We start from the raw sequence: 12,126 nt of genomic DNA on the forward strand, positions 1-12,126 counted from the left end.
CTCCTTCTCAAGAAACTTTATGAGCTTATTCTAAGCTGAGGGAATCTTAAAGAAGTCATTTGAGCTCCTGGAACAAGTGCTCTGCTCCTGAGTCACCATGCCTTGGTGAAATCCAAGTGAATACATACAGATAATGCACATTCACAAGAGTACTAGCAAGGGCAGCTCTCCAGGATGAAGACTTCCTCCTTTTACAGTTGCCTACAATGCATTGCTAGCACAACTCCAGAACAGATTACAAAAATGCATCCTGTAGCTCGCATACAAGTCCACACTACAGCTTACAGCAAGCATGAACACATCTACTTGTTCCAAGCCTGTATTTTGTACCACTTTATCCTTCACAGACATATGGCTGTCAAGACAGGAAAGTTGTTCACGGGCTCCCTGGAAAATGACCAAGACAAGGTCTGTAGGAAGCCTGAGCTGCTTTTAAAGCACTAACCATGCCCCCAAAGGCATCTTGCAGCTGGCAAAAAGCATGCTGTGCTTCACTGACTGTCCTATGCTGCTAAGGACAGTATAGGCACATTATATCTTCTGTTCTTCGCCTGAGCCAAAATCACTAGTTCTGAATAAAAGATTTTTCTCTACTAACTGCTGGATCAATGCCAAAAATTCATGAACTACTGAACATACCAGATGGTAAAATTTTTGTTACAACCCACTTGAGCTGAATTTAACAAATCAGTTATAAACAGCCTAGGGCTATAAGAAGGTTTATTCAAATATGAAAACAACTTAAGAGACAGACTTCTAGTTTACCAAATGTCAGCTTACAATTTTTGTTTCCCCCAATCTGTATTTTCAAATCAGAACCTTGGGGTCTCAGCTTACACAGACACTTATAGAACAGAATACAAAGGTGAGTCATTTCACAAAAGTACTAATTTTTGCACACTAGAGAGAGAAGCACAGTTTAATAGCATAATTACTTCAAAATATAAATATGGCAGTAGTGCCTCCAGCGGCTTTCAGACAGAGCAGTAGCTTCCTGCTTCCCTCCCCAAAACAGCACAAACAAAAGTGAATTTAAGATTACTTTGAATATTTACCAGATTTTCTCTGCCGTCGTCCAAGTAAATCTGTTACTGTTTTGCGGAATAGTTTAGCTTCTTCTTCATTAGCAAAATTAAGACCAACTTGACATGTCTGAAAAACATTAATATTTCCGGCCATGACTAAGTAAGAAAATGTTTTACAGGCTTTCTTAAATATTGTCCTACACATTTCTTAAGGCATAGCAAAAAAAAAAAAAAAAAAAAAAATCACCACAGATTTGGAACCAAGTCTTAGTGAAACACTGTATCTTAGGAATGTCTCTCTACTAATCAAGTTTCTAATGATCACAGCTAACAGATATGAAAAAAATCTCGTCGCTTCAAATCAAAACAGGGAAGAGAAAGGAAAATCTGGGCTTTAAGATTACATTATATATCATAAATATCATCTGCAAGTCAAAATGTAATTTCATTAAAGAAAGTTGAAAATAAAGAACCACGTTTTATGCTTCTGTATTATATATTAAATTTTCTGGTTGAGATACCACAAAAATTCCTTTAACAAATAAGCTTTTACGAATAATTGATAGAATTAATTAACAACCTCAGTTACATTAAAAGAAGATACTGTTCAAATCAAAGGCATTTTAAAATAGGTATTCAAAGACATTAAGACTCACATCTCCAGCAAAGGTATGAAAATATCCTCTAGGGCTATTATATACAAAGTTATTGTACAGCTCCTGCTCCCACAGTAATTTCCCATCCTGAAAAGAAGAAAACAAACAAAAAGAAGATTATAAAACTTCAGATGAAATTGCAGAGTTTAACTTCTTTTACAATAGAACCTATTAAGAATTAGACACAGCATAGTGTAGAACATCTACCTTGCTATTAACCCAATGGATCAATCAAAATCAAAGTGCACCAGAGCTTGTGGAAGAGTTATGAAAGCCTATTCCATTGGGTCACTGTGTTCTGTTCAAATTCCTGGATGTTTCTGGAAACTTGCTTTCAGGTTCTACAACCCTGCAACAGTGATACTGAGAGCAGAAATAGTGACCAGTCACAGGAATACAGGGACAAAACAGCAACAGCAATAACGGAGGCTTCCAGTCTCCTGTTCTTATCTCAAGCTTGACTTGAAAACACTTAACTTAAAGAGAACAAAAATCTCATCTTTTAAGGAAGTCTCATGTATTTAAACAACATTAGAGTTCAGCACCAAAAGAAGAGGGTTCTGACAAGAGTCTTAGAAATCAAGTGACCAAATCACAAAGTCAAATGCAAGTGCCAACTGGCAATTCTGAACAAATCTGAGAGACTTCAAGCACTGAATACTGACAGATAAGGAGCTGTTTCCTGGCCGCAGAGATAATGGGAAGCTTTCCAAAGTCTCAGCGAAGTCAGTAGGGCTTAGGTTTCTCAGCATCATTTTTGTCATGCAAACACATCTTGGACACTTCGTCTCTCAGTTCCCACTCCCCTAAGTTGTCCTATTATAATAGGACAAAGATCTTCAGTACGAGTCTATTTTTTGTGGAGCGAGTATGAAAGAAAAGCCACCCACTCCAAGCCCCCAGAAAGTCAGAACGCACAACTTGTTTATCCTGCAGTTTTCACATGCAGCAACACACTGATCAAAAAGATTGTTTTCAACCGGTACTTTCTTAAACCATCCAAAGTAGTAACACCTGTTAGAATTTTGACAGCTATCCGTATCAGTGACACTATACTAATTTCCACTAATGTGATTAATCAGATCTGTAGGGGACAGCTTCTGAGCACTGAAAAAAAATTGATATTTATTTCATCCATTAAAGGTGAAATATATTAAATTATTTAAATTTAGAGTACCTGAAAACTTTGCAATTGCCTATTGATAACAAGTGTAATTGCACTGCTTAAAGCACAACATTTACTTGAGAATTTCTATGAAAGCATAGCTACAACCTATACTCATTGAATTAAAAAATGGAGAATTAATACAACCAAACTTAAAGGCTCTGAAAAAGAAAAAAGATGCTTACCTTAATATCAAATATTCTGATAAAATACGACCTCTGCGGATTGTCCTTTACAAGGCAAGCTACACCACAGCACTTCTTTGACCACAAGGCATTGCGATCTGCTGCGTATATCTGAACAACTGCTGAAGACATAGTCTAAAAAGAAAAGGCAGTTATTACTTAAAAAAAAATCATAAATTCTATAATTGATCCTTTCCCAAAGCATCTCTTAGTTTTGTTCCTTGTTCTAGGCAGCAACTTTGCTGATTTCTCAGGTAGTTAACACCATAAGGTTCAAATTACCCCAAATCACTCCCATGGCTTTAGATTTTCACTTCTAGGCAAGATTTGGACACCTTAAGAACCCAAATGAACTTTTCATTCTTTTTCCTGAAAATTAGCAAAGAGATTTTGCCTATAAGAAGCAGATCAGTAACTATGGTGGTCACACAGAGTAGCCCTACTACACTAGGAAATGTCTGTTTAGTACTTCAAACTGAATACAAACACAATACTCAAGATGAAACTGTAAATTGCACAGTGCCTGGACACACTCCTGCATACTGGAATGCAACTGGCTGCCTTGCTTAATTGTTTAAGTAGTCTCTGACAGAATTTTGCCAACTAGCAAACTCCAAAAATTCCTGGACATGGTTTGAGAATTCACATGAGCTCATTCCCAGTTGGCAACCAGAAATTGTCCCATTTTCAAACTGAGAGATTTTAGTAAGAGATGAAGATTATTCCACACCAGATTGGTTCAGTCACAAGAACATTCTTGAGCATATTTTGTAGTATATATGTGTCTCATATTAAGAGTCCCATAAGGAAAGGAAAATGGAAGTTCTCAAACAGTATTTATTTAGCAGCCAAGGCATAAGGACATAAAGCTTAAATGATCTGCAATGGGCCAGACCAGAGGCTATCTAGCCTAGGATCTATGCTCCATTAGCACCAGATGTCAAAAGAAGGTAAGAATACAAGAATATACCATTACAACTATGGAAGCATATCCCCAGGAACTGCTCCCAGGCTGGAGCTCAAAGTTCTCCAGGTCAGCAGCATATACTGCAATTTTCCTTTGTGAATTTGTCTATTCACTCTTCAGACCTGTGTGAAATTCTGAACATGATAACACTGGACAGGATTGTGTTTCACAGTTTTCTTAAGCACTGCATGAATAATTAGCTCCTTTTATCTACACTTTTGCCACCTGCTAGTTTCAGTTGATTGCCCCTCCTTACTCTTACACTAAGAGATGGTGTTGATGGCTTCATAGCTGTTCCTTTATGCATCACATCCTTTTATAGATATTTGCCACACTACTTTGGCCTCTATGTTCTCTTTAGGAAGTTTAGGAAGCAACACTAGTTTTATGTCATTCTTGGACCAAGGGAAAAAAAGTAAAAAAATCACACTACACATTACCGCTGTCACTCTTACATGGATATTAACTAGTCCCACTATGTCCTTCTTTGCATGGGGATGGGACTTATGCTACATGAATCCAGTTTGCTAGCCCTTTGAACATAGGGTCACAATAATTGTTTTTTGCTTTGTTCTCTACTTTTTTCACTATCAATTTCCTTTATCACTATGAAATATTAAGCAGATGTTTTCTGAGATCTCTTACAGCTCCAAGACCTTTCTGGATGACGTATACCTAATCTGAGTAATGGGATCCCTATTAGATTTTCCCCACCTGCTCAACAAGGATTACTTTGCCTTCATCAACACTGACGACTTGCCAAAACAGCAGACATCTAGAATGCAGGCATGTCTTCTTGCATTATAAGACTATCTACTAAATATTATTGTCACCATGGTCACACTTTTCAAAAGGCTTAAAACCCCAAAAGAGTAGCCTATGTTACACTGGATTTTTTTTTTTTTTACTCAAAAAACTTTCAGTTCTGTTAAAATAGAGCCAACATAATATAGTCAGACTGACAGCTACACCTTAGGGAAGCTACATAACCTTTGCCCAAGCACTGTGATGCTAACTTTCACAAGTCAAGATATATCTGTGTTTCTCTTTGCAGCCACCTCGTCAGAAGTTGTCAGACTGACTACTGATCTTGCTGGTAACGTACAGAACAAGTTAAAGCATGACTGTCTGATGAAGAGTGCTTTGTAGTTGCTTCTTCAAATGCTCTACAACTAAGTGTGGAGTATATAATCCTATAACCCACAGACTAATATGAGTAATTTAATCATAACTGCAGTTGTCAGGCAAGTAAAAAAGGACCTAAGAATTAGCCATACTACCACAACTAAACAGTTATATCTGCAACTTAATGTCATCTAAGAGATGTCATTTTCCCTTCTATGTTGCAAATAGGCAATATCTAATTTTGGGCACGGCTGGGCAGATTTTGTTCAAAACCTCTGCTTCTCTAACAGCCTTCTCCCCTCATTTCTCCAATACTGTCTAATTGCTAAATTGATAACCTTTTAGACACAAGACAACACACAGGAGCAAAACTGGCCATTCTACAGTTCACATTTAACCACAGCAACTATCTCGCCACCCCTGCAAGAAACCTTCGTAACACTCCAAGACAAGTCCAGCTCCAATAACATCTCCCCCACAGGACTTATCACAGAAATGGGTGGCCTTGGAAGGAATTATACAACTAAAATTCAAGGCACAGGAGACAGTGACCTGTGTCAAGACAGGGCTCCCAATGCATTGCTTATCATCATATCTAACAGCAAAAGCACCAACTGGATTATCTGGATAAACCAGTAACTGTCATAACTCGACAACTGCTTACAAAACCTTGAACCAACACCTACATCATGAGTACAAAGAAGAATATTACAGAGTGTGTCCTCATTCTGCATAATCATAATATATTTAATGTATACTTGGTTACCCTATGAGTAGAGCTTGATTTAGAAGTTAGAAAATGATTTCACTGAATCTAAAGTAGGTTTTGTTTTGAGGTCTACCAAGTTTAACATTCAATTGCATTTTAACTTTCTCATTAGCATTGTACAAATTCCTAGTGTTGACAAGCTGCAATGAGGCTTTTGCATATTAGAATATAAAGTTAAAAATTCTGTTGTCATATCTCTTTTTTATTAAAAGTGCAATACAGGAAAATATATAAAGTGTATTTGGGGGGGACAGGAGGAGAAGGACAATAAAATCCAACTCCTTTTACTTTATTCCCTGTTCATTTTCATTATGTAGACCAGTGGTGCCAAGCCTTCTGCTATTTAGCTTCTGGAACAAAGACGGTAAAAGTAATCATCCACACCATTTGGAATTTACAGACTAACAGTGAGATTTAAAACTTGAGAAAATAAAACTTCATCTACTGCCATTTAATATGAATCCTAGCCACATAAATTCAATTTTAAAACTTCCAAATTAATTGCATAATTATAGCATCTGAGAGCATTTACACAAATATAATTTGAGTATTTGAGTAATAATTTGAGTATTCTACTGCATTTATTGAGTATTCACTGTCTATTTGGAAGTCAATTAATATACCCAGCTCAGTTTCTCACAGCATACTTGAAGAGAATCTTGCATTTAAAAGTATGGGTTCTTTTATATGTAAATATTTCTGCAGAGTTGGTCAGACCACTGATTCAACATAATGACTGTATTTTTTTCTGACATGTAGTAGGTTACTTTGTTAGTACTGTATTTTCAGAAGGAGGATTTAGAAGTTGTCACTACTGCTTTTTTTAAGAGTTTTGGCCAAGACCTCATCCTTTTTATCTAGCTGTATATTTAGAAAAGTTGCATAGGGTAAAAAATAAGGTAGTCCACCAGAAACTGACGGGCCATGGAGGTGAAAACCAACCCTGCTCAGTTCCCTTTACTTTTCCCACAGTCAACCTCCAGCTGGAGGACATACCATTGATTCCAGGAACCTGTCACACCCTTCAAGCTGATGAGCTGTGAAGCAGTAAGTGTAGTCAGCTGTACACTGTCTGTCTCACTGGAAGAGCTGGTCCTACCCTTTGACCCATACTGCAGGATATGTGATATCAACAAAAAAACTCATGAAAACACCTTCTGCCTGCAAAACTTAGCCACAACCAGTCACCACAAGTCTGCAGAATGAGATCACAACAGCCACTGACAGTTTCTGACTGGGCAGCAGATAGCTGCGTACTTTGATTGGCTTCTGGTATAAACATTTGCTGCAGTGGCCTGTCAAATTAATGACTTGCTGTAACTCAAGTGTTTCTCGAAAAACAGCAAGCCAACCCAGACGGTGGCACATCTCATTACAAGAAAGAATCATTACAATGCATGGCTTAGGGCTGACAGACATTAAAATATATTGGGCCAAAAGTCAAAACAGAGTGGCAGCATGTTTAAAGCTGCAAAATATTCAGCCACCTCAGTATACACCAGAACAGAAAGCAAGACCCATTTGAACTTTTTTTTTCCAGTGTTTACAAACAGCTGACAACAGGCTGTGGTGCAAAGCTCAAAGGCTTATAAAATTACTTTGGTTGGATGTGACTTGTGTAAGTCTTCCAGGCCAAGCTCCTGCTCACAAAAAGGGGAATAAAAAGCCTAGAGTTCATTTGCTCAGTGTCCTGTCCAGTTAAGTTTAAGGGCTACAAAATCACCTCTGTGCTTATTCACTCCCATTTTGGTGCTTGTACAAATGCACCTAGATTTAATGTATTTCTCTAGTGGTTCAGTACAGTTGTGTTACATCTTGACAGTACTACTGAAGACACACTAGCATTAACTTCCAACATTTTCCCAATTTTAAGAGTGATATTTTTTTTGTCATAAAGGGGCAGAACCCTGTATACACACAGAAGTTAATCACACATGACAGGCTTGCTTTTCTGAAGTTATCCTTCCCAGCTCCTTAAAGTGTCTTAGAAATAAAACATTTAAGAAAAGATTTTAAAAAAAAGAAGAGTTTGCCCTGTAAGGCATGAATGCAAGTAGTAGCAGTTGCTTCCAAGTAGAGTAACCTCTTGAAAAAAAACATGCTTACAAAATGGCTGTAGCTTCTTCATCAAGTTAGTCTGAGGACTTTTGGCTCAATTATATACTTTTACATTTCTGGGGGGAAAAAGCAAGCTATGGTGAATAGCTGTGTGCAATCCAAACCCTGTAAGAACAGAAATCAGTATTTCTATTCTCTTTTCCATAAAGCATTATCTGGAAACGTTGTACTAGTCAATACTAGAGCTGGTGAGAAGATGCCCACGGCAGGTATTTTTAAGACACGCTATGGTGGAAATCCTCATTATAACTAAGCCAACATACTGCAGCCTGACCAGATGATGCTGGGTGCTCCTGGGTAGCACATTTCTTCTTTGATACAAGACCAGGAAGACAGCCCACAGTTTGCTTCTAGAATGAAGAGCTGTTGCTATTCACTGCCATTACAACAGCCACAACAGTTTTCCTCAGAGAGCAGCGTTCAGAACACAGGGATGCTAATATCAAGTACCACTTCACTGTAGAAATGCTTAGGAAGTCCTAACATTAATCTAGACCACAAGAACAGCAGGAAGCTTCAGTAGCAAAGCGATCTCTAGTAGCCTAGCATTAGCTGAGTCATGAAAGAACATACAGAAACAGTATCATTAAGACTTGTGAATGAGAAAGACAAGAAGCTGAAGTGAGACCATGCTCTATAGAAAACTGACATTCATTCACAGATAATTAAGCAATTAGACAGAAATCAGTGGCTAACATTTTTTTTCTCCAGATGACAAATATTCTGAAGGAAAGAAACAACTAAAATATAGCACTGACTAATCAAGCAGAGACAGCACTTTAAATCTTAGGTTTTTTCCCAAAACTTAGGTTTTAGCAATTACACTTTTAAGTGTTGATACTTTAATTAATTCATGTTATTCAATGCAAATGAAATTGTAATCAGACAAGTGATAATAGCTCGCTGTTGTTTTGCAATTGCCTTATCTTTAGTGTCATAAATATATGGAGCTTCCAATGTTTCTTCAGGACTCAATACTGCTATTGCATTCTATCTCCTCACTCAGTACAGAAACATAAAATCCGCTGTAGGGACCAGACACCAGAACTTCCATCCCTTTTTCAAGGGAAGACTTCGGTGCGCTACACAACCAAGTTCTACTTGCTCTTTCTGGCAGTTTAATTTTCCTTCTGCACAGTAGTCCTGTTTCAAGAAAAATTGTAGCTTTTTCTTCTTGGCATTGAGGAATCTATCATGTGGGAACAGTATGTTCCCTTCCTGCTAGGAAGGGCTGATAACTCACTTCCAGGGAGAATGTTCTCTCCACCACGCACTCCTACAGAAGGCATCCACTGCAACCTCTCCCAACGGTAATTTTAAACAAATTGACTAAGCCTGCCACTACTGAAATGACCCCTAACTAACTAGGCCACATAAAAAACATGCAAGCACACTTCCCTAACAATTGCAACATTTTAAGTAGCAGAGGCATTTGCTAGAGTAGACAAAAAAACTTCCTAGCACTTTCACAGAAACTTAGAACAGTTTAATTAGGTGCAGAATCCTACGATATTTATTAGCCCTGGAGAGTAGGTAAGTCAACCTTCTTAAGCATGGGTGTCTAGTATGATGGTATAGGAATTCAGGCCTAACAGTGAGAAATATGAACACAAATTAACATCACCACCAAATTTTAAAAACCTCAGGAAGTATTCACAAGTTGTACTCAACTTGTACTTACTTTTCAGTTACGTATGGGAAATAACTGAGATAGGAAGAAATTGGAGAGAGAAAGGACTGGTGATGCTGAAGGCAGACTACTCTTGTTTACTGCTGACACCTTTATATGAAGGACTGCAAGGATTAGGGTCCCACACAATAGAATAAGTACAATAGATAAATCTAACTGTCATTCTAGGCAGTTTTCCCCTCTAAAAACAGTGTATGAGGCTATTTATGGGTACTGCATCTTGTACAAAGAAAGTGGGATGATACTTGATAGCATGCACACGGGTGTGTGCTAAAAATATTCTTCAAGGACTCCACAATATTTTGACTAAAAAATTAGATTTTCAGCAGTCAGATTTAGCAACTCTCAGACTGGTTTATAATTTATGTTTTTACACCAGGTTGCCTCTAGAATCTTCACAACTGAGTCTACATGTGACAGCATTCATCCACTGGGGATTTGATTACTACTTTATTTCTAATTTGGACAAACTGATTACTTCAATTTTTAAAGCTATTACAGCTTCTAAAGATATATTTAGTGAATTATTAAGAATCTCTTCTATAAAGACAATTGCATATTGCAAAAAAACTATCTTCAGATATTACCGACATGATTTTAAATGTTTCCCATAGAAATAAGACATATAGAATTTCAGAAGTTTAAGTTAAGCAGCTAGAAATAATCTTCTAATTTTTACGCCATTTACAGGACATTGTTTTCCAAAGACCAACTGACTGCTCCAAAGACAGGAAAACTAAAGCAAGACTTCCCATTATTTGACAGAACTGACAAAATAAAGCCTTTTGTAAATATCCAACCATGTGAGTAAAACTTTATTTTGTGCAAACTGAAAAATTACTCAGCTGAAAACACGGAGACCTCACCAGTTCTACTACTTGCGAAATTATTTGCTATGATTACCAAGTGTTCAATTTGAAACTTAAAGCTTGCTTTTGATTTTATTAATTTCCCATGATTTCTCACTGATTTAAAAATGCCACATATACAGATGCCAAGAAAATAGTGAATTTTTTCCACCTATACACAAAGTTAGGCTATTAGAAATAAAGCCACCATGTAAGAGATGCTGTTTGTTCTCATTTGAAAGCAGAAGGAAGAAAGAAATTTTTTCAGAAATAACAAAGCCACTTTAGGTATTTCCTATCACTTCTGAAACATGAGAAGGCAATTCCACACAACACACAGATGAAACATTTAACGAATTAAGAAACCTAAAGTAATTTTTTTTTAAAAGCTAATATCTAAGAAAAGATTCCCTGTCTTGCCTGTGCCCTAATAGCAGACAAATCAGCTGCAATACCCACACTGAAGATCTTTTATTGATATGAAGAAGGTATCAGTGATCAGTAAGTGATATTACAACAAAAAAAGGGATGAAACAAGGGACTGATGTTTGACAATCTAAGCCATAAAGTGCTTGTCTGAACTTAAGTCTGCTGTTGTCCAGTAAAGACATCCTTCACTTCTAATCCTCAGTCAGCCTGGTACAGACAGCTCACATTTTAGCAAGTGTCTTCAGATACAAATTCATTTGACTTTGCAGTACCTCCTACAACCCCTCAGTTCAGTTAGAGCTGGCCAACTCCTTTCCAAAACATTGCTCAATGGTGGATCACAGAAAACCAACAATTAAGGTGTGGGCAAACAGCATAGCTTATAAAACCTAATCAAGCAGCACATGATTAAGAGAGACATTCTTTTATCAGACACAGCATGAAGATATTTTTTAATCCTACAACCTCAGTTCAGGACAGCACATGGAAGTCTTCAGCCTTCCTGAGATATGACATAACTTGGAATACTGTAATCTACAGCGTACTTGTGGTCATGGTTATCTCAGTTTAGCAGATCATTTATCAGCTGACATAACACAACTGGGTTTTCCACTGATGAGCAAACTGAACACTGTCACTTCCTGTTTACCTGCACAGCATCACTCACTGAGCAGCACCTCATTGCTTAAGGTTGCCGAAACCTTCACTGGCTACAGAACAGCACACAAAGTAAAACACTTACTTGTGTTCTGGAGTTACTTTCAGAAACAGAGAATATGCTGTGTACAGGCTTTCCATAAATTTGTCACTGTCTACTGCCATGGAGCAGAAATTCTCACTAAAGACATTTTGTCTTGCAGTTCCACTCCCTCTTCAGCCTCCCAAGAAACATTCAGATTCAAAGCATGTGAGACTTTTCTTGCCAAAGTTCAGGGAATTTTTAGACAAAACGCTGAAGTCTATGTTTCACTTCTGATCCACTTTAAACCCATCAAGACTCCCAAGACTAGGATGAACCTTACACAACCAGACCATTGTACAGACAGATAGATTAACCGATTCTCAAAACTATGTTTCATGGTCATACACATAAATTGCAGATTCAAGTCACTGCACAGGATAAAACTGGAGTTCTCCTGTTTTGTTCCA

The 12,126-nt window shown here is 37.5% G+C and overlaps 1 protein-coding gene across 1 annotated transcript in view; it reads right to left on the reverse strand.

Moving 5' to 3' along the window:
- Window positions 1-12,126, reverse strand: part of WASL (WASP like actin nucleation promoting factor) — a 50,529-nt gene that overhangs the window by 21,504 nt on the left and 16,899 nt on the right. The window contains exons 2-4 of the mRNA XM_014877731.2: window positions 3,032-3,166; window positions 1,682-1,768; window positions 1,056-1,152 (exon numbers count right to left, since the gene is read on the reverse strand). Coding sequence (XP_014733217.1) covers window positions 1,056-1,152; window positions 1,682-1,768; window positions 3,032-3,166 — 319 coding nt within the window. The remainder of the gene's footprint in view (window positions 1-1,055; window positions 1,153-1,681; window positions 1,769-3,031; window positions 3,167-12,126) is intronic.

Source organism: Sturnus vulgaris, chromosome 5, assembly GCF_052056855.1.
Source record: "Sturnus vulgaris isolate bStuVul1 chromosome 5, bStuVul1.hap1, whole genome shotgun sequence".
NCBI classification, from domain to species: Eukaryota; Metazoa; Chordata; class Aves; order Passeriformes; family Sturnidae; genus Sturnus; species Sturnus vulgaris.